This window comes from Heptranchias perlo, chromosome 2, assembly GCF_035084215.1.
Source record: "Heptranchias perlo isolate sHepPer1 chromosome 2, sHepPer1.hap1, whole genome shotgun sequence".
NCBI classification, from domain to species: domain Eukaryota; kingdom Metazoa; phylum Chordata; class Chondrichthyes; order Hexanchiformes; family Hexanchidae; genus Heptranchias; species Heptranchias perlo.
In genome coordinates this window covers 148015429-148038229 of record NC_090326.1, presented here as the reverse complement: position 1 = coordinate 148038229, position 22801 = coordinate 148015429, and the positions used below count along the sequence as shown (strand labels likewise).

The window sequence follows — 22801 nt, the reverse complement described above, 5'->3', positions numbered from 1 at the left end:
AGTTCAAAAAACACCCGTTCACCATTATTCTCTATTTCCTGTCACTTAGCTAATTTTGTATCCATGCTGCCACTGCCCCTTTTATTTCATGGGCTTCAATTTTGCTGACAGACCTATTATGTGGCACTTTATCAAATGCCTTTTGAAAGTCCACATACACCACATCAAACGCATTACCCTCATCAACCCGCTCTGTTACCTCATCAAAAACTCAATCAAGCTAGTTTAACATGATTTGCCTTTAACAAATCTGTGCTGGTTTTCCTTTATTAATCCACACTTGTCCAAGTGATTAATTTTGTCCCGGATTATTGTTTGTAAAAGTTTCCCCACTACCGAGGTTAAACTGACTGGCCTGTAGTTCTTAAACAGATTATTGTTTTTCCACCATAAACCCATTAAGAGTCCACAGGGATTGGTGCACTTAACTTTTATTTTCCTTCCAATTTCTCCCCCCACCCCCACCCCACTTCTTCTGAAGGCGCTGGCTCTTTAAGGGGGACAGTTTTGAACAAATCTTTGGTACCTCTTCCAAGTGTGTGACTGTAAACAGTGACTGTCATGAGGCTAATCAACCACAAAAGGCACTATTTTCGAGCATGATCCTATCCTCGCTCGACAATGACCCCTAGTGCAGCAGAGGACTGTATCAAGGGTGGGAACTCTGGCTGGCTTCCCCACCCCTCCCCCTCAAAGGACACTCGGACCAATTGCAACAGCCTAATTGGTAAACTGACTGAGATTAGTTCACTCAGCACAGACCTGGGTTCTGTCTGGGCTGTGTGACTGAGTACTACACTGGGTGGTGCATTTTAACCACCCAGGCAGCAGGGAGCTCCTGTATTGTTGCCAATGGGAATATGTCTGCCAACCTGTCAAAGGTAACATGGGGCAGCCATGATTGTGATTTCAGGGAGTCTATTAGGGAGTCTGGCCACCTCACAATTATATCTGTTTCTACGTGCCCCACTCTTACAAAAGAAACGTAACTTATACGTGTTGTATATAAAACTGTACAAAAACAATTGCAATCCTGCACACCTGAGATAAAAGGGAGTGCAAGTGGGAGATAGAACTACAGCACTGGGAGTACAGGACCCCTTATAACCTAGAATATTTAAGTCATTTGCGCAGTTTTTCTTGGACTAAAATATGTCCAATTTATACTTTGCAGAATAACAAAAGCTTCCCCACCCCCCCCCCCAAAAATAGTTATATTGTGTAAGTAAATTCTCAGACTCTTGTGAGGGGGGTGGGGGGGGGGGGTGGATTTATGTGTCGCTCATTAATCGTGTGGGCAGTGGGCAGAGTATTAATTCATGGTGGCTGCCGAAGGAGGCAGCCTGGGACCCGATCGATTTTGGTGACGGATCCTCATGGTAATGCAGCTGGCCAGCTGCCAGTATGGAACACGCTCCCCAGTGGACAGCCTGCCAATCTGGAGGCGGGAAATTGGGCAGTGTGTGAAAGGCTTGCAACAGCACCTTAAAGGGGAGGTATATTGAGTGTTGGGAATACAAGAGAGCAGGACTTTGAAGCAACAGGCCAACACGAGTGCAGACACAGCAGCAAATACATAAAATTTCAAAGCCGTTAAAGGTTGCAAAACCCACAATCGACTGCTATAAAAGTGTCGCTGAGAGCTCCATCCAGCTTTATCTGACAGTGGCCGAGGATCCAGACTTGTACTGCCCATAGTTGGACGGTTGGGTCGGCCGGAGCAGGAACCGGTGGCATTCAGAGATAAAAATGGCGTTGGGATCATTTGACCCTGATTTGCATGTATGTAATGAGGCTCCTGCCCGTTTCTGATGGCAGCTCCAGCTTGATTTTGGTCCTACTACCGCCCTGTTCTTAAGTGCAAATGGAGTGGTAGCAAAACGAAACTGGAACCATTAGATTTCCTTTTTTAACTCTCATTCCCACTTCAATAATGCAGCGGATACTTTTTATTTAGTGTCAGAATCTTTTCCATTCGAACCTGAGTGACACGGTGTTTGCTGTCCTCCTGCTCACATCATCACTGGTTCCCAGCTCCTCCCTCTTATCCTGCCCGCTTGTACTGACCAATCGCTTGTGTCAAATCACAGGCCCATGTAAAACCGTGTCTAACTGTAGGATAAGGGTGCCAGAATCTGCACTAGTATGCGAGAGAGGGCGCCGGTACTACCCCACAGAACCCGAGAGACGAAAAATAAAAACATTGGAGCAGAGAAGGTTAAGGGGAGATTTAATTGAGGCGTTCAAAATTATGAAGGGTTTTGATAGAATAGATAGGGAGAAACAGTTTCCACCAGTAGGAGGGTGGGTAACCAGAGGACATGGATCTAAAATAATTGGCAAAAAAGCCAGGGGGCAGAAGAGGAGAAATTTTTTTACTCAGCGAGTTGTAATGATTCAGGAGTGAGATTAGAAAACATTTCTACACACAAAGGGTGGTAGAAGTTTGGAACTCTCTTCCGCAAACGGCAATTGATACTAGCTCAATTGCTAAATTTAAATCTGAGATAGATAGCTCTTTGGCAACCAAAGGTATTAAGGGATATGGGCCAAAGGCAGGTACATGGAGTTAGATCACAGATCAGCCATGATCTTATCAAATGGCAGAGCAGGCACGAGGGGCTGAATGGCCTACTCCTGTTCCTATGTTCCTATCTGGAAAGTACTGCCTGAAAGGGCGGTGGAAGCAGATTCAATAGTAACTTTCAAAAGTGAAATGGATAAATACTTGGAAGGGGAGAAAATTCACAGGGCTATGGGGAAAAAGCAGGGGAGTGGGACTAATTGGATAGCTCTTCCAACGAGCCAGCACAGGCATGATGGGCCAAATGGTCTCCTATTGTGCTGTATGATTCTATGATTCTATTTCAAACCCTGGGGTGGCAAAGAGGCACAATGATTAAGCAAGTCACCTTTTATAGGGAGGGGATTCCAACAAAGGCTCTGACCTTGAAACGTTAACCTGTCCTTTCTCTTTTCAAATGTTGATGGGCCTGCTGTGTATTTCCAAGATTTCTGGTTTTCATTTCAGCTTTTATAGGGGTTGAGATAATGTACTAATTATTCAACTTGCTGCTCAAACACTGTTAAAGATGGTATTGCTAATTATAAAATGTTAGATGCTTTTTAAAAAAACAATTATTATCAACACATTTGACAGTGTTTATCCAGGCAATGATAATAACTGGGATGGTTAGTAAATGACACTGGTACCATATCTTACCTTTCAGTTTGCTACAAGACTTGCCATAATTGACATTTCAAACCTGACTTTTAATCCACAGATTTAAATGACTTTGAAGGCCTTTTACTCTTTATTTATATTCAGTGATGTGAGTGCATGGTTTGTTTAGATCAATCAAAAGAAACCCAGAACTCTCCTGAGAGAACCTCGCGCAGGTCTGTAATTAGATATTTATAATTCACCACGCGTCCGAATAAATGAATTAGAGTGTATGAGAAGGCATGTTGTTGCCTAGCAGCAGTCAAGAGTAAGTTTCTGCGGTGATTAGGATTCTTATACCTGTGTACATGACTCAGAGCAGAAACTTGATTCTACCCTTTTGGTCAGCTCAGTACCATCCACCCGAGAGACGATGTCTTGAGTTTTCCTTCTCATTCGGTTTAGCTTAGATAAAATCTCCTGCCTGGTGACGCACAGCAGGCACTGAGCAAGTGTGAGTGTTTCAGATCCCAGAACGAACAAAAGATTTGGATCTGATTTCCCCCTCCAACCCCCTGCCTTTTTTTTCACTCGACATTTTCTCTTCCCGCCCCCCCCGTCCCTAAAAGAGCTAACTCCTTGCTGAGGTACGGTTCCATAGGGACCAGTAAGCCCTCCAGCACCGAACGCCCGGGCGCCATTCTTCACGTGTGAATCTAGACCGTCTTTTTGACTGCGGTAGGGCCGGTGGTGTCATCGTAGTCAAACCCTGACCCCAATCTCACCCAACTTTCAGATGTACTTTCCAGCAGGAGGCAATGGGCTGTGACCGGAGTGGAAACCCAATCTTTGATTTTTTTTCCCCCCTCCTGAACTCTGAGGCTCCAAATGCTATCCTATCTGAGATCAGCACAGACCAAGAATAGAACCTGGGGCCTACTGGTTCCAGACAATACTTTCACCAATTGAGCCATCGGGGAGGGGGGTGGATATTTTTTAAAAATTCGTTCATGGGATGTGGGCGTCGCTGGCAAGGCCAGCATTTATTGCCCATCCCTAATTGCCCTTGAGAAGGTGGTGGTGAGCCGCCTTCTTGAACCGCTGCAGTCCGTGTGGTGAAGGTTCTCCCACAGTGCTTGAGGTAGGGATTCCAGGATTTTGACCCAGCGACGATGAAGGAACGGCGATATATTTCCAAGTCGGGATGGTGTGTGACTTGGCGGGGGGGGGGGGAATGTGCAGGTGGTGGTCTTCCCACGTGCCTGCTGCCCATGTCCTTTTAGGTGGTAGAGGTCGAAGGTTTAATCTGCACTTATAAAAAGGGGAAAGAATGTAAAAACTTAAGAAAGTGTGAAATAAGAAAAGGCGATTCAGCCTAATAAGCCTGCTCCATCCACAGAACCATGGACTCTAACCCTCTTACCATGGACTCTAACCCATTAATTTAATCTCATGCATAAATACTCTCTCGTCCCCCAGAGTAATGAAATGAATTTTCAGAAAATCGGTCCATTTGCTCACAGCTAGTGCTCAACCCGATTGGCTCCTCCCTTCTCTAGCAGTAGAACCATCAGGATCCATGGAGCGATAAAAGAAAACTGACAAATCCTGGAACTAGGAAATTAAAAAAGCCCAGAAAATGCTGGAAATGTTTTGGGCGGAACCCTAGCACCGATTAGCCCTTCTGATTAATAAGTCTCAACCTGTCTTTCTCTTTCTAATGCTGACTAACACGCTGTGCATTTTCTGTTTTTATTTCAGTTTAATTTACCTTTGTCTGAACCATCATTGGTCTCTGGTCTCTCAAATGTTCCAGCGTAGCAGCTATATCGATCTCCTTAGCACCTGCAAACAAACCACAAATTGAATTGACGTCAATGTGCAGGACCATCCCGGCAAAAGGCTGTCAATCTCATCAGATCAGATTCTGCTCCTCCTCCCCCGACTGCTGCTCAAACTAAAGGTTAATTCTTTCACTCAAAACACTGACCAAATACGTGCTTTAGTTAATCCAGTGTTGTCATTAGGATTTCAGTAAAGCATAATGGCGGGCATTACAATGTCCACGCTAACTCCAGTAACGTACTTGACTCTTAACTACCCTCTGAAGTGACCTGGCAAGCCACATGGTCTAGCACCACCTTCTCAGGTATGAGCATTAAATGCTGGCCCTGCCAGCGACGCACAAGTCCTGAGGATGATTTTTTTTAAAACCTCTACTCTTAGATGTTCAACATTTTGTCCTTTCAAAATTTTGAACTGTAAACCACTCGAAGAACTGACTTGTTTGTCAATGGTGGTGGGAGCAGTTTGAAGTGATAAATTAAGAGCATCATACAACATTAAGTGTGATTTTTCCCACTGTGTATTGGCACCAATAAGCCGAACAACGCTGGATTACCCTAATGGAAAGTTACTGAAGAAAATGAGAAGCACGTTCGCTTTATACAGCAGCTCTTTGAATGGGGCAGGTTAGCATTGGTCAGACCATGTAGAAAGACAGTAGCAGCAGTTGGATTCTGGTACTGAGTCCTTTATGCTCCATTATCGTTGCTATGTAAACTGCGGCCAATCTATCAGGCGAGCCACTAATGCTGCAGTTTAACGGCGCGCATTGATGGCGATCAATCAATAATTATCAGTGTTACAGTAATCGCCTTGTTAAATCCCTAAAGCCTCCTTCTCACCTCTTGTCCTTTTACCTTTTTGTTCTAATTATGGCCCAAATCACTTATTAATGAAAGCCAGAATGGGAATAACTCACTGAACATTTACCTAATTACTGCAAATATATCTATCTCCTCTTCTCTCTCTTTTTACTTTAAACTTACACTTCGCATAAATATTCATTCAAAAAAAAAACTTCCTGCACTGGTGGCGTGCGTTTCGCCTGTTGTGCAAGCTTTGAGCTTTGTGCAGTTAATTGCCCTTGTGCTATTTCTGTTAAGTATAAAATGGTCAGGATTTACAGTGACAGTATGGAGAGTGTTAAGATTCCAAGCTGTACGCTATGAAAGAGATTCAGCCACGTGACCTGAATAAATACAAATGCATTAACAGTTTCTGGGTCATTATGCAAAGGCGAAGAGTGTGCAAGTGACAACTCAGGGGCTAATAAACAAATTTTATCAGAGTTTATCATTGTGAGGGACGGTTCAGATCTCTAAGGGCTGATTTTAACTCCTGGTGGGAGTCATGCGGGCGGTGGAGAGGTGATGGCGGGGGGGGGGGGCGAGGTAGAGGGTGAGAGAGATTTGAACACCTGGACGTCATCTGCATAGGCGGTAGCTGACTGGCGGGCGGGAACGGGATTTCCAGTGGCAGGAGACTGCTGCCACACTCGAGGAACGGATCCCGGCAATTAAGTGGTTGGGAGAGTGAGGTCGGGATCGCATCACGGTCAGGGGAGGGGGAGGGAAGCCCGGGGCAAGGGGAGGCCCAAGATTTCCTTTTTGGGACCCAGAGGAGCAAAAAAGAATAAAATTAACTCACCTTTCTGGGGCCTCTTCTAATGCCGGCTCCTCTTGCCACCAAGGTTGGTTGTGGCGGGGAAGCCACGATGGCTCGCCCATGCAGGCCTCGGGTTAAAATTACAACCGGGCCCCGAAGACATCATCAGAGTCCGATCTGCATATTTAAAGGGAGACTCCACGATGGGTATCCCTCTCACTTGCTCAAAAGAGCCAGTTGAAATTGCAACGCGCAGGAAGTCAGTGGGATTGGTGGGGTGGTGGGGGTAAGTCGCTGCGGCCATTTTAACTGCCCGCCCGTCTGGCTTCCGTTGGGTGTAAAGGGTAAAAAAAAAAATCATCCCTCTAGCGTCAATCAAGCACTCGGACGTCAGGTATGGTACAGTAAACCTCCCTCCACTCATAACAATGTAACTCAGCCGTGAGCTCAGAGGTGCACCTGTATATTGAGTCAGTGTAACATTTCTATTTTCCACGCTCGCTATTGCTATCACCTCTCTGAGCGAGATTGTCAATTTAGTGCCAGCTTTGTGCCGTGGACGAATGCAAACCAGAAACTGGATTGAGACTCTCCCAACTAATTTCACATAGGAACCATGCAGCCAGGAGACCTCCAACGCATCTGTTTAAGCTGGAGTTGAGCCCAGGTGTCCCAGAGGTGCAAGTGCCCCTGAAACATTTGAATTTAAGAGCAAAAAACCTCATCAACAAGTAATAAGTGTGGAAGTGCTTCCATCACTTTTAAATCTGGTATTTCTAAAGCTCCAAATAAAAAGTAATGAACAGCTGATCAGTACATTTGATGGTTGAACCGTATCTTGCTCATATTTATAGAGCACTTAAGATGCAGTGCTTCTCTGTGATTGCAGTGTGCTGTGTTCTACAGCTGATGCCACATTCTATACCCTCAGGTGCATTCCCAAACTAAAACATGGAGATTAAAAGGAGCGTATCTCTTATTCTGGACTGTATTTGAGACTATTTTTAAGTGTATTGCAAAGTTAAGGACAGATAAGGGAGGCCACTCGTCCCATCTGATTCATCCTTCCATTAAAAACTTGATTTCCCCATCACATCATCTAACTGCTCCAGAGATTCTTCATCTACTCTTTCAGGTGCAGCTCACTACTTTGGTGAAGAAGCGCCTCCTGATGTCGGTTCCAAACTTTTATCACTTTGTACCTGTGTCCCCCATGTCCTATGATTTATGATTTATTTCAAAATTGTGCTCAAGATGAACCTTTTCTATTCCACCCAGTATTGTATGTACTGCTATTAGGTCCCCTTTCATTCATATTTTTTAAGACGGAAGTGTCCAAGCTTTTCTAACTTTTCAACATCAAATTGCATTTTTGTAGCACCTTCAACACAGAAAATTGTCCCAGACGCTTCACAGAGATATGAGGAATTCCCATAACTCAGTCCTCTGACTCTAGTTGGGCAGGGGAGGGGGGGGGGTGGGGGGGGGATTTTCATCTGGTGTTAATGGCCACAAAATGGGGTCATTAGACTTACCACTTGTTAAAGCCGCTCCTCCAGCCTCTGCCATTTTTAAAGGCGCCTTCTGTGTGGCACACGCTCCGCCCTTGTGCTCTGGCTTTGACTTAAAGAGTCTGCTGCTGGCCACTCCAAGAACAGCCCGGTAGTTATTGGGTTATACTTTTGTGGAGCCTGGAGAAGCATGGGTCACTGCCCGGGCCCAGGCTCGTCCTCCTCCTCCTCCTCCTCCTCCTCCTCCGACCTTCGCCCCCCCCCCCCCAGGGCTACCTGCGGGCCGGCACCGCCCAATATTTCACCGGCCCGGAGACGGCGAGCTGCAGCGGGACGCCCTGTTTGGGGCGTGCAACTCACCGACGAGATTTAAATGAAGTCCGAGCTTCCTCGCGTGCTCCACCGGTCGGCCGCTCAAAAGAGAAAATCGGCCCCCAGCTGTCACCCCCTCTGGCTCTTCTCTGCACCATTTTCAGACCTTGGATGTTTTCTTTGTATTTGGGTGACCAGATTTTAATATAAAATCAAGGTGCAGCCTGACCAGAGCATGATGCAGCTTCTAACCGTCTCAGACTCCATCTATTGAGTTGACAATAGAGCATTCGGTTTGCTTTGCTGATTGCTTGGTTTGCAGTGACTGGATGTGGTCATTGCTGAGTCTACTACCACTCACAGATCTCTTTCAATTTCTTCCAAAAAGCCGGGGATAGATTATAAATGTCAAAACTGAAATTGATAAGATTTTTGTTCGGCACGGATATTAAGGGTTATGGAATCAAGGCAGGTAAATTGAGTTAAGATACAGATCAGCCATGATCTAATTGAATGGCGGAACAGGCTGGAGGGGATGAATGGTCTACTCCTGTTCCCATGTTCCCTCGCTAGTTTGACGCTATTCAATAAGTAATTATGTTCCTAATGTATCCTTCCATTGTGTTAAGATCTTGCATTTATCTTAAGTGAATTTTGTTTGTGACATAATTCTGCCAACTTGCAAATATTGTCTGCAAATTTTACCAACTTACTGTGTTTTGGAACCAGGTCATTTATGTAGATCAGAAACAGCAGAGGCACTGGCACTGATCTCTGGGCATATTGCTCAATACATCTGTCCAGTTCAACATTACTCCAATGGTACCCGCTTATTCTTCTGTTTGAGCTAATTCCATATCCACCTCGAAGTTATACCTAGAATACCAAATACTTTAACAGCCTTTTAGGGGGAATTTTATCATGGGCTTTATGGAAGCCTAGGTGTGCTAAATCATAGGGCTTTCCATCATCCATTTGGGATGTCACATCCTCAAAAAAGTCAAATAGGTTGGTCAGGTAGGATCTGCCCCTTCTGAAACCCTTCTGTTAGCTGCCACTTACCAGATTATTTTGATATTTCCTCAATTTTGATCTAAATAATCAATTCCATAATCTTGCTAGTTCTTGATGTTAGACTATTTGGACTGTAGTTACTCAGGTTTGTTTTGTCTCCCTTTTTGAAGGTGGGCACCGCACTGACTTGGGATTTATTGGCTCTCAGTCCTTTAAGCCCATTTGGGTGTCAATGCAAGTTGATATCAAAGTCATTGGGGGTGAATTTCCGAGTGGCAACTTCTGCGGAGGAGTCGCGAAAACCCCAGAAAAATCGCGTAAACTGCAGTTATATTGTTTTCCCAAGGTTTGTGCCGCTTTTCTGCTGATGTTACAGCGGATGAGCGGGAGAACCCTCCCGCAGAAATTCAACCCCATTAAGTTTAGTGATCAAATGTAAGCCTTGGCTCAGTGGTAGTACATTCATCTCTGAGTCGTGAGTTCAAGCCCCACTCTAGGCTGACGCTGCACTGCAGCAGCGAAGGAGTGCTGCACCATTGGAGATGCCGTCCTTCGGATGAGATGTTAAACTAGCATTCCCTATTAGGTGGACATAAAAGATCCCATTTAAGGAAGAACAATGGCGCTGTCCCAGTGTCTTGGCCAATGCTAACAGATTGGTCAGTATTTCACTGCTGTGTGCAAATTGGCTGCCATGTTTGTTTATTTATTGGCTGTAAAGCATTTTGGGATGTCTTGCGAATATAAAAGGTGTTAAGTAAATGCAAGTTCTTTCTATTTTTTTGGTTGCAGAACCTCTTATGACAGGTGGCATGCTACGAGAGTCTGCTCTAATGAATACTTCCTGGTAATAGTCATTTTGTGTTAACTATTCTTATTCATCGTCATTATTCATTCAATATGGGTAGTGTTGACTTATTATTCTGTTGTGGTTCCATCATGAGTGTGTAAGTTTGGCTCAGTTAGCATCACTCTTACTTCTGGGCCAGAAGGCTGTAGCTTCAACAACCACACCAGGACTTGGGTACATAATCTACTCAGAGAAGTTGCACCGTTGCCAACCTTTCGATGGGATGTTAAATCAAGGTCCTATCTGAACATAGCAACAGGCATTGGCCATTCAGCCTCTCGAGCCTATTCTGCCATTCAGTTACATCATGGTTGATCTGTATCCTAATTCCATCCATCCGCCTTGGCTCCATATCCCTTAATGCCCTTGGCTAGCAAAAATCTATCGATCTCAGATTTAAAATTATTAATTGAGTGAGCACCTACTGCTTTTTGTGGGAGAGAGTTCCACACCTTTACCACTCTTTGCATGAAGAAGTATTTCCTAACTTCTCTCCTGAATGGCCTGGCTCTGATTTTAAGATTATGTTCACGTAGCCGTTGGAGACACGATGTGAAGAGAAGCAGAGAGTTCTTCTGGTATTCCAGCTAACAATATTATCCTCAAAATATACCATGGAAAAAAAAATCAACTGGTCATTTAATATGTTGCTGTTCATGGAATGTTGCTGCTGCAGAATGGCTGTCATATTTGCCTACAGAACAACAGACATTGCACTTCAAAAATAAAGCTGTGCGATGTTTTGATGACATGATAGGGCACAATATAAATTACAACCATTTCTTCCTTTTATGGAGTACTGCGTTATTATTATATGGACGTGTCAGCCATGGCTCAGTTGGTAAGCACTCTCGCCTCTGAGTAAGAAGGTCGTCGGTTCCAGTTCCACTCCAGAGGCTTGAGCACAAATTCTAGGCTGATACTTCAGTGCAGTACTGAGGGAGTGCTGTACTGCCGTAGGTGCCGTTTCTCGGATGAGACGTTAAACCGAGGCCCCGTCTGCCCACAGGTGGACGTAAAAGATCCCAAGGGAGTGTTTTGAGGAAGGGCATGGGGAGCTCTCCTCGGTGTCCTGGCCAATATTTATCCCTCAACCAACATCACTAAAATAGATGATCTGGTCATTATCAAATTGCTATTTGTGGGACCTTGTGTGCAAATTGGCTGCCTCGTTTCCTACATTACAACAGTAACTATACGTCAAAACATAATTCCTTGGCTGTAAAGCACTTTGGGACATCCCAAGGTCATGAAAGCTGCTATATAAATGCAAGTTCTTTCTTTTATTCATTTGGAGAAGATTTCCTCTATTCACTATTGGTAGCAAAGTCTTAAGTATGTTTTCACCACAAATACCAAACAGAGAAAACCTTCCCCCACATGGGATTACAGGGAGAGACGAAAAACCAGATAAAAACCCAGGCCAGTTAGGAAGAAAAAAAATCAGGAAAATTCCTCTCCAACCCCCTTATAAGAACATAAGAAACAGAAGCAGGAGTAGGCCATTCAATCAGATCATGGCCGAGCATCATCCTCAACTCCAATTTCCTGTCCGATCCCTATATCCCTCGATTCCCCTAGAGTCCAAAAATCTATCCATCTCAGCCTTGAATATAATCAAAGGCTCAGCATCCACAGCCCTCTGGGGTAGAGAATTCCAAAGATTCACAACCCTGTGCATGAAGAAATTCCTCCTCATCTCAGTCTTAAATGGCCGACCCCTTATCCTGCAACTATGCCCCCTGGTTCTAGATTCTCTAGCCATGGGAAACAATCTCTCAGTATCTACCCCGTCAAGCCCTCTAATAATCTGATATGTTGCAATGAGATCACCTCCCATTCTTCTAAATTCCAGAGAGAATAGGCCCATTCTACTCAACCTCTCCTCACAGGACAACTCTCTCATCCCAGGAATTAATCTAGTGAACGTTCGTGGTACCGCCTCCAAGGCAAGTTTATCCTTCCTTAGATAAGGAGACCAAAAATATACGCAGTACTCCAGGTGAGGTCTCACTAAAGCACTGTACAACTGTAGTAAGACTTCCTTACTTTTGTACTCCAACCACCTTGCAATAAACATAGAAACATAGAAAATAGGAGCAGGAGTAGGCCATTTGGCCCTTCGAGTCTGCTCCGCCATTCAATATGATCATGGCTGATCCTCTATCTCAATACCATATACCCACTCTCTCCCCATACCCCTTGATGCCTTTTGTGTCTAGAAATCTATCTAGCACCTTCTGAAATATATTCAGTGACTTGGCCTCCACAGCCTTCTGTGGTAGAGAATTCCACAGGTTCACCACTCTCTGAGTGAAGAAATTTCTCCTCATCTCAGTCCTAAATGTCCTACCCCGTATCCTGAAACTGTGACCCCTCCTTCTGGACCCCCCCAGCCGAGGGAAACATCCTCCCTGCATCCAGTCTGTCTAGCCCTGTCAGAATTTTATATGTTTCAATGAGATTCCCTCTCATTCTTCTAAACTCGAGTGAATACAGGCCGAGTCGACCCAATCTCTCCTCATACGACAGACCTGCCATTCCAGGAATCAGTCTGGTGAACCTTCGCTGCATTCCCTCTATGGCAAGTATATCCTTTCTTAGGTAAGGAGACCAAAACTGCACACAATACTCCAAATGTGGTCTCACCAAGGCCCTGTATATAACTGCAGTAAGACATCCTTGCTCCTGTACTCAAATCCTCTTGCAATGAAGGCCAACATATCATTTGCCTTCCTAACTGCTTGCTGCACCTGCATGTTTGTTTTCAGTGACTGGTGTACAAGGACTCCCAGGTCCCTTTGTACATCAACATTTCCCAATCTATCACCATTTAAATAATACTCTGCCTTTTTGTTTTCCCTCCAAAGTGGATAACCTCACACTTATCCACATTATACTGCATCTGCCATGTATTTGCCCACTCACTCAACTTGTCTAAATCGCCTTGAAGCCTCTTTGCATCCTCCTCACAACTCACAATCCCACCTAGTTTTGTGTCGTCAGCAAACTTGGAAATATTACATTTGATTCCCTCATCTAAATCATTGATATATATTGTGAATAGCTGGGGCCCAAGCACCGATCCCAGCGGTACCCCACTAGTCACTGCCTGCCAACCCAAAAAAAACCCCATTTATTCCTACTCTCTGTTTCTTGTCTGTTAACCAATTTTCAATCCATGCCAGTATATTACCACCAATCCCATGTGCTTTAATTTTGTACACTAACCGCTTATGTGGGACTTTATCAAAGGCCTTCTGAAAATCCAAATAAACCACACCCACTGGTTCTCCCTTATCTATTCTACCGGTTACATCCTCAAAAAACTCCAGTAGGTTTGTCAAACATGATTTCCCTTTCATAAATCCATGTTGACTTTGTCTAATCCCGTTGATATTTTCTAAGTGCCCTGTTATCACATCCTTTATAATAGACTCTAGCATTTTCCCTACTACTGATGTTAGGCTGACCGGTCTGTGGTTCCCTGTTTTCTCTCTCTCTCCTTTTTTAAATATTAGGGGTACATTTGCAACCCTCCAACATGCCATTTGCTTTCCTAATTGCCTGCTGTACCTGCATTCTAACGTTTTGTGTTTCTTGTTCAGAGAGACTTGGGTGTCCTCGTACACAAACATTTAATAGTTTCTCACCATTTAAAAAATATTCAGTTTTTCTATTCTTCCTACCAAAGTGAATAACTTTACACTTCCCCACATTATCTTCCATCTGCCACCTTCTTGCCCACTCACTTAATCTGTCTAAATCCCTTTGCAGACTCTTTATGTCCTCCTCAAAGGCGATCGAAACTAGTCCAGGAGACCACTCTGGCCCTGAATTTCAGTTGTTGAGGTCCTGCTACCCACCCTTACCCTGCGGAGCATTTGAACATAGGAGCTGCCCTGGGGTGGGGGGGTTCTGTTCATAGCGCTCAGTGATCATTGACCCAGATTGTCTCATTGTCAGCATTTTGATCGTTGTTCCATCAGCTGAGTGGCACCCTGTGAGAAACAGAGACACAGGCCAAAACCCAGCCACCCTGTGGCTCAACCCTTTGTGGCGAAACAGTGCACCCAGAGGACCGTCGACCATCTTCACCCTTACCATGTTAACTGTATTTAGAATCATATATTACATTTAAAATCTTTCGATGGTAATGAGTTATGCCCAAAACCAATTAAGTTTGGGTTTCCCATTATCTTTTACGCTGGCTAATGATTCAATTTGCCTGGATCAGGCCCTGCCCAAAAATCTGGCAGCGCCCCAGGTCGAAACTGCAAGTTTCTGCTTATTGCGCTGCCTTGGGAAGGCTCTTCAAATTGTGCTCATTTCCTTAGGCGCACAAGCACTAGTAGGCACGTCTTAAAAACTTTTACATATCAAAAAATACTTAATTTACTAAGAAACTGACTAGTGTGAAACTAGTTCAGTCTAGTTTTTTTTAAGTCATTTACAGTGATTTAAAATAAGGTTACTCACAGGTGGAGGACTGGACACTTATTAAAAATGCTTATTTTTTGTGATAAACACATTTTCAGTTGTATTAGTAAAACTGCATCAGGTTATTATTCTTAAATACATCAAGGAATACTTTTTAATGGAAATAAAAAGAAAGGATTACGCTGCCCGATTGCGCTGGTTCATGGAAGATTTTATGTTTGTGATTATGCAAATGCATTTTAGCAAAAACTTGAACTGTAACCTAACCAGCGCAATTTCGGGCACATTTTGGGGCGCAATTTCCTGATTGCGCCAAAAACGGAAACTCTAGCCCCAATGTTTTATATGTGTATCCTTTGCCAAGCAAAATACCTGATCCCAGAAAATGTATCACAGTATTTATTTTGTTAAACTGTATGGAGTGGCTGTTTAGACAACATGAGTTAAGGATGGACTGATTACATACAGGATCCTGACAGAACTCAGGTCCCTGCAAATAACCAAATCCAATCCAATCTAAGGCAGTAACTCCTGAATATTTATAATTTAGCGGAAAGGATTAGCAGGGTAGCTTCATGGGTCACTGATGGTAAAATTACACCAGAGGAGCCCCATTCATTTTTTTTAAAAAAAGAGCAGTTTGCTACTGAGCTGGCAAAAAAAAGCATTTTTTTTCGCTATTAACCAAACGTTATCCTGATCAATGAAACCAAGCAAACTTCCTGCTGCCATTAAGTCAGTGCACTGTCCTGTTGAGTAAACCTGAATCAGGCGTTAGCACCTTTGCATTTGCATATGCATATGCAAATAAGGTGCCTAACATCTCATTTAAGACTCCTTCCTGAAATCGGACAGGTCTGAATGCAGCCGGTGTTGGGTCTGCTGCATTCAGGGCAACCTGGTCTACACGTGGCCTCATCAGCGGTCCTTAAAAAGGGACCACTGGAAGCCGCCACCAAATAGGTAAGTTTTTGGAAAAAAATACTTACCTTACACAGCAGTCCCGAAGACCACTGCCGACCTCCAGCTCGGCCCCCGCCCGAGCCCTTCCACCGCCACCCCCCCCCCCCCCACCCCCGCCCAGGACCTACCCCTGGCGTCGCAATGGGGTGAAATTGATGCCGGCGAGCTGCCTGCTGTCCGCTGCAGGCTACCGCAGATCGCCGGTCTGATTTAAATAAGGCCCGAGGTCCAATTTCATTCAGGACCTCGCGCCTGCCTGTTGTGGCGCAGGGAGCGTTCCCTGCGGCTGGTTTGTGCCGGCAGGCCCGTGCTGTCAAATTTCTCCCCCACAAGTTTCTGCTCTCTGAGATATTACTGTGACAAAAACCACGAGAAAAACAAACATTTTTCAAAATGCAAAACCTTAATTTCAATTGAGACTAGTTTATAGGTATGGTCTTTCTCTCTAAGAACAGTTTGAGGGTTTAATTTCCTCTTGTACTGGTGAACACGTTCATATAAAATAACTTTGAGCTTTTAACACAGTTATTAACCCATTTGATTGGTCTATTGATCTCATTCTTCCAGAATATCACCTGTACCATTTTCCCCATGTGGCTTTAATGTTGGCCTGAATGGTCACAGTACCTTGGTTTAACTTCTCATCTGTAGAATGACACCTCTGACAATACAATACTCCCTCAGTATTACATTGGAGTGTCAGTTTAGGTTATGGCCTAGAAATTTGGGCGTGCTCCTCCACAAGGAAAGCTTTGGCCTCCTCTGCTGCAAACTCCACCCCCCCCCCCCCCCCCCAAACCCCCCTTTCCGAACTCAAGACCCCTGCGAGACAGCTCCCGCCCCCCTCCAACCGAAACTGATTCCGTCACCCGCCTGGTGTTGGCAGGTGGCCTCCAGGCTGTGCAATTTCCCGCCGCTTCCTGACGTAAAGTCAGCTGGCGGGATTTAAATGAAGCCTGGGAGTTAAAATAGCTTGGTCGTCATTTCAAGGAGCAGCAGGTGAGTTTCCATCTTAATTCGTTACTCACCCACCCAAAGTTCAAATTAGGGCCAAAGTCTGAACGGAAACATTTCTGTTCCTAAAAACAGGCGAGCCATCACTTTAATAATTAGATAGTTTGGACAATTAAGTAACTATTTGCTAATTCCAGGATACGTCCTTCATGTACATAACCCCACACTCATATCAGCGGGTTCAAGATTAGCTTTTTGTGGTCTATGCACTGCCGCTACCCCTCTTTGGCCTTTCCCTTACTGTTAATATTTCTTTAAATCAAATGTAGATTGTGCTTGGTTAATTTACGCCACTACCCTTTACTTTGCAACAGATATCGCTGTCTGCTGTCTAAAATATTTAACTTGTTTTGCTTTCTGTTTACATTGTCCTTTGCCAAGGTGAAAGCTTTAGAAATTTCCACTTTCTCTGCCGCTGCACTGGATTTAGTTACAGATCTTAACTTCCTCTGTTTTTTTAAAAAAAAAGAAACCACAAGGTTAAAGAAGTTATTCCCTTACGTATTTCTGCAACGACCAGCTTCTCAGACCAATCATTTGTCGATACTAATTTCTACTTTCAGCCTCTGTGCCATTGCTCTTCACTATTAATACTGTTTCTCCAGTGTTAGAAAAGCAAGGGCCATTCTCAATGTCCCACACTTATGTATCGCACTCTTTTGTTAAAAAAGAAACGGCATGAGAGATTTAGGGGTCCACAACTTCAGCCTTTGATCGGCAAATGAACACTAGATCTTTTCTTAGGCCTCAAACTTTTTTTAGCCCAGACAATGAGAGCCTTGGCCTTAGAAGCCAGGCTAGATTTCTTTCAGAACAAAGTCTTTGCTTGCCTCTCAGTGTGACAGCCTGGGAAAGACCCAGCTCAGCGGGGGGTTTAGATGCCCACTCTGCCCTTTGATCTCTCCATTCGAAACAAGAGACAAACCTTCAGGTCAGAGGGTTTCAAACCATATACGCTACAGGCAAAAGGAGAGGAGGTCAATGACAAAATGGGGGTGACCAATTTGGAGAAATCTTCCTTCATTCCTTCTGCCCAGTTTCACATGTCTTTCTTTGCATTGTGCAAGCACTAAGCCCATGCTTTGAAATGCAGTTTGACATTGTATGGTACAATGAGGTAAATAAATGGCATTCTATGTACCACTTAAAAATAAAGTCAACTCCATTCTTCAAAACCACGTTCAGGCGCAGGAACCACAAGTATCGCAAGATGCTAGGTCATTTTCCAAACAGGTATCACGCATTTTCTTTCCTATTCTTATGAAGTAATTGCCAGACAACAATGCTACACTTTCTCTTCTGGCTAGGTGAGGCTACACAGATAATGAAAGTTCTCGATGATTGCTTGTAGACCTATCCCTGCTCTGTATCTGCCATTGTTCCAGTTCACAGCTCCGGCCTGTATATACACATCGATTCTCAGTAGACACAACCCGGCTCAATTCAAATCTTCCCCTCCCCCCTGTCAATTTTTTTTTCGGTGGGTACAGAGGCAGATTCAGGTTCAGCCACTGCTGAAAATCTGACATGAAAATAGTAAGTGTCGCAAATAGAATGAAAGAACTTGCATTTCTATAGCTCCTTTCACGACGTCCCGGACTGCTTTATAGCCAATGAAGTGTAGTCACTGTTGGGAAACGCAGGTCCCACAAACAGCAGTGTGATAATGACCAGTTAATTTGTTTCAGTGATGTTGGTTGAGGGATAAATATCGGCCAGGACACCACGAGAACCACTGGCTCGTCTTCGAATAGTGCCATATGATCTTTTACATCCACCCGAGAGGGCAGATGGGTGCCTCAGGTTATCATTTCATCTGAAAGACGGTTCCTCGGCCTAGATTATGTGCTCAAGTCTCTGGAGTGGGACTTGAACCCACGACCTACTGGCTCAGAGGCGAGAGTGTTACCCACTGAGCTGGGGCGGACACGTTACACACGGCCAGTCAGTCAACATCTGAAAGAGAAAGACAGGTTAATGTATTGGGTGGACCCTTTCATCAGAACCTTGATCAGATGTGATGAAGAGTTGCACCTGGAACATTCATCTGCCTTTAGGTACTTTTACTTTATCATTTTTTGTTCTGTTTATCGTTTGGAGGTGGGGGGGAGGGGGGGCGCGGAGGAGACCGACCTCCCGAGTACCACTCTTCCACTTTTCAATTTGTGGCTGGCTGCCGGTCTCCATAAGTTTGCCGGGCTCTGATGTGAAATACAGAGAGCGGATTGTTAACGGTAGATGCCCTCATCTTGCTGCAACAGCTGGTAAATTCATGTTTCCGGACAGGCCGCACTGTTTATACAGCCGACGGCCGGAGAACCACCTGCCTCTGGTCAGCTGCAGTCCTCCAATACAAAAGCAACTTTTCTGGTTCAGATGCCGACTGACCTGCTGTGCTTGTCTGTATTTACCCTCTTGTAGCATTTTGATTGGAAGCAACCACTATATTAATGGATTTTTTTTTAATGTAAGTGCACATCGTTTAGTGGAAGGCCGGCTACTTGAAACCCATTGTCCACATTTCTGGTAATTTGAAAAGGCTTCCAATACAGGCCAAGTAAAAGGACTGTGGGAGCTGAAATATAATTGACACAGCACGATGATCTTGTACTTAAATGTCACACGGTCAGTCTTCTAACCATCTCCCATCTTTCAACACAATTGGATCCTTCTGTTGCGCAGCTATTTTTCTTTTATCAGTAAAACCTTTTTTGTTATTATTAATTACACTCGACCATTATCTGCAGTGCACAGCCTTTATTTTGGAATGAACTGACTCAGCGATCACTAAAGCAGTGCAAATAACCATAGGCCATTCAGCAAAGGGCACAATCTGCTTTTAACATATTTTCATTCAGGCCGTCTCTTGAATGAGAGTGCCTACGGTTTCCAGGGCAACAAGACCACCACACACACACACAGACACACAGATGCACAGACACAGACACACAGACGCGCACACACATACATACATACATGCTAGGAAACAACAAAAGAAGCCATCAACTCTCACCTTTGGCCATCCTATTCAGAACCATGTCAATCAGAATGTAGGTCCCACATCTTCCAGCGCCATCACTGTCGACAATAAGAGAGGGGAGGGGAGGAAAAAAAAAATCGCTATCAGCACTGTGCCATTCAGACCCACAAGACAGCTGCTGTCACCTCTTCTACTTTTAACTTGTGTGAGGGAAATATCTACCGGACTCTCAATCAGCTGTTCAGCGGGGAACTGCTGTTGTTTTGCAGCAGGTGGTGGTGAGGGGGGAGGGAAAGAGAGAGGAGGCTGTGGATATGGCTCCCCCTCCCCTGCCCCTTTTTTATTAAAAAAAAATCACAAAGAAAATGTACTTGCCTGCAGTGAACAATTATTGGACATGAGCGTCCCCTGTAGCACTTGTTTACCTTTCTGTAATAAAACAGAAGAGATTCAATTCAAATACGCAACCCATACCGCCCGTTTAAGTGAACGCCCGTGTCATCAATGCAAATCTAGAACATACGTTGAAGTTCATCACCGTTAAACAACTGAATTACACCCATTATATATATTTTTTTGGAACTAAAAGTACGGAGGAATTTGTGTGTGTATGCGTTTTTGTATAGAAAAGCACTTTGTCCTCGCCCTAGCAAAGTAACGGAACGAAAAAAAAAACATAGCAATTAGTGATACAAACCAGCCTTCAGCTCAAGAGAGAAACCATCATGCAAACCGTTAGCAAGCAAAAGCCAAAGGTCGTTAGAGGCCAAGGAAAGGTTTTTTTTTTCCGCATTGTTCCCTGCTGCAGAGTCACAGTTTCCAATGATCACTTTTGTGACTATGCAACTGGGCTCATATTACTAGCTGCAACATCACAAAAATGACACTGGCAACTGTTAATGAGCTGGCAACATAAGAGTTTGTCCATTTAAAGAGCGAGCACGGTTAGTAAATTCTGTGGCACACAGCAAGAAAATATGGTCAGGCTAGGGTAATATTTAGCATAATTTCAAATTTAAAAGAGTCCTTCACACATTGATGTTAATTTTTGCTCTGTTTTAGTCTCACGGTCTCCTTTAAAGTGTAAATTTGCTCCCTCTGGGCGCAAGGAATAAATTAATCAGACATATCAACTGCATTTCTATCTGCAGCCAGAAAACTCTACCCCATTGCGTCCACCGGGTTTTCTTCAACCTGATGCTACTTCCGTTTTGACAATCACTGACGCACCACCAACCAAATCTGGTTCAACCAACGTTTGAAGCCAATTACTTTGGCACGTTGATACTCAAGTTTACAGGATCACCGGTGAACTACTGGGTGAGGCCCACCTTTCTCTAGTAACACTAGCAACGCCTTAAAACTGCCTGGAAATAATAAGATGTGCTAGGGGGATGTTAAACGAAGCATTCTGTTAGTTTAGCTCGGTCCCAACCAACTGCTGTACCTGCGAAAGTCCAGGAGGGACCTGGTGGACGAGGGGACGGCCTGGTCAAACCAGCTGAGGAAGTGGAATTGCGTCACCGTGCGGGTCTCGTTGGTCTGGAGGTTTTTCAGGTAAAAGCTGCGCACCAGGAAGTCTTCGCACCAAATATGCTCCGAGACGAGGTTAACCTGAAGTTAAAAAAAAAAACTTTTAAAATGAAGGGTGTTATTACATAGAATTTACAGCACAGAAACAGTCCATTCGGCCAAACTGATCTATGCCGGTGTTTATGCTCCACACGAGCCTCCTTCCACCCTACTTCATCTACACCTACCCTTCGATTCCTTTCTCCCTCAGGTGTTTATCTAGCTTCCCTTAAATGCATCTACACTTTTTGCCTCAACTACTCCTTGTGGTAGGGCGTTCCACATTCTCACCACTCTTGAATTCCTTATTGGATTTATTAGTGACTGTCTTATATTTATGTCCTCTAATTTTGGACTCCCCTGCAAGTGGAAACATCTTCTCTATGGCTACTCTATCAAACCCCTTCATAATTTTAAAGACCTCTATTAGATCACCCCTCAGCTTGTCAGTCTTTCCTGATAGTTATAACCTCGAAGTTCTGGTATCAGCCTTGTAAATCTTTTTTGCCTCTATATCCTTTTTGTAATATGGAGATGAGAACTATTGAATTGTGTCCAATTGCAAGGAAGAGGTTTTAAGCCATCCATTGTGGTGTGTTAGACTGGTTGAAAGACTCTTAACGCCACTACACCCAGCTGCTTCTAAAGTCAGATGTAACATTCACTTGTGGTTGTGTTTTCTCTCCTTCTAAATAGGACGTTGGTGAGAATCTGCACTTGCACTGCATTTCACACTCACTTGGTTCAAGGAATGGGCTGGTAACAGCACAACAAAGGAGCAAAGAACAGTGCAAGTTGGAATCCAGGTTATTGCAGTTTGTTTATGTATGGAAAAAATCTACACCTCCGAAAGGGGGTATAGATTATGCACATTGTTCTGGATGGTGATGTTTGTGGGTGGATTCTGTTTCGTATCAAGTAGGGCTTGTAACATGGTTTTACTCAAGATAAGAACTCGCGTTCACATTGATTCAGGCTTCGGAGCCAGGCCAGCTGGTGTTCAGATAGCCTGAAAGCAAAAACAGAGCAATGCTCAAGTAGGTAGAGACAGAAATTGCTCTCCAAAGCATCAGGAAACTTGTTCGGTTGTATTCTTTCCCTTCACCTACCTACCAGGGTATTCCGATAACCAGACCCCCCCTTCCCTCCTCCCACTGCGCCACCATGCAAACTGGAAGTAGACCGCCTCAAAGTGAGGGTTTAAGAATTAATGCTTGCAAATCCATATGGTTTCCGCCATGGCCGCAGGACTTGTGACCAAATACTCACCTTGCACACTTACACGCACAGCATGGCTTTCAGAAAAACTTTAAGACTGTAGTTGCCTTCCTCAATCGAACAGCAGCCTCGATGGAACTCTGCTGACTAACTAATGGCACGGGAGGAGCAGCGCTCAAAAGGAGATCTCCAACATACCTGTGTTGCTGTGCCTCGTTTACTTTTCTTCCTGCTTTTGCTCCAAATCAAGGCCAGGAACCGGCAATTGCGAAAAGCAGGGGAATCTGGTTCCGTGCCTTTATTTTTAACTGGAG

The 22801-nt window shown here is 44.3% G+C and overlaps 1 protein-coding gene across 2 annotated transcripts in view; it reads right to left on the bottom strand.

Moving 5' to 3' along the window:
• ptprn2 (protein tyrosine phosphatase receptor type N2) overlaps nt 1-22801 on the bottom strand; it is a 924398-nt gene that overhangs the window by 5781 nt on the left and 895816 nt on the right. For both annotated transcript variants that reach the window (XM_068008124.1, XM_068008134.1), the window contains exons 19-22: nt 21145-21311; nt 20073-20126; nt 19731-19795; nt 4935-5008 (exon numbers count right to left, since the gene is read on the bottom strand). In XM_068008124.1, the coding sequence (XP_067864225.1) occupies nt 4935-5008; nt 19731-19795; nt 20073-20126; nt 21145-21311 (360 nt within the window). The remainder of the gene's footprint in view (nt 1-4934; nt 5009-19730; nt 19796-20072; nt 20127-21144; nt 21312-22801) is intronic.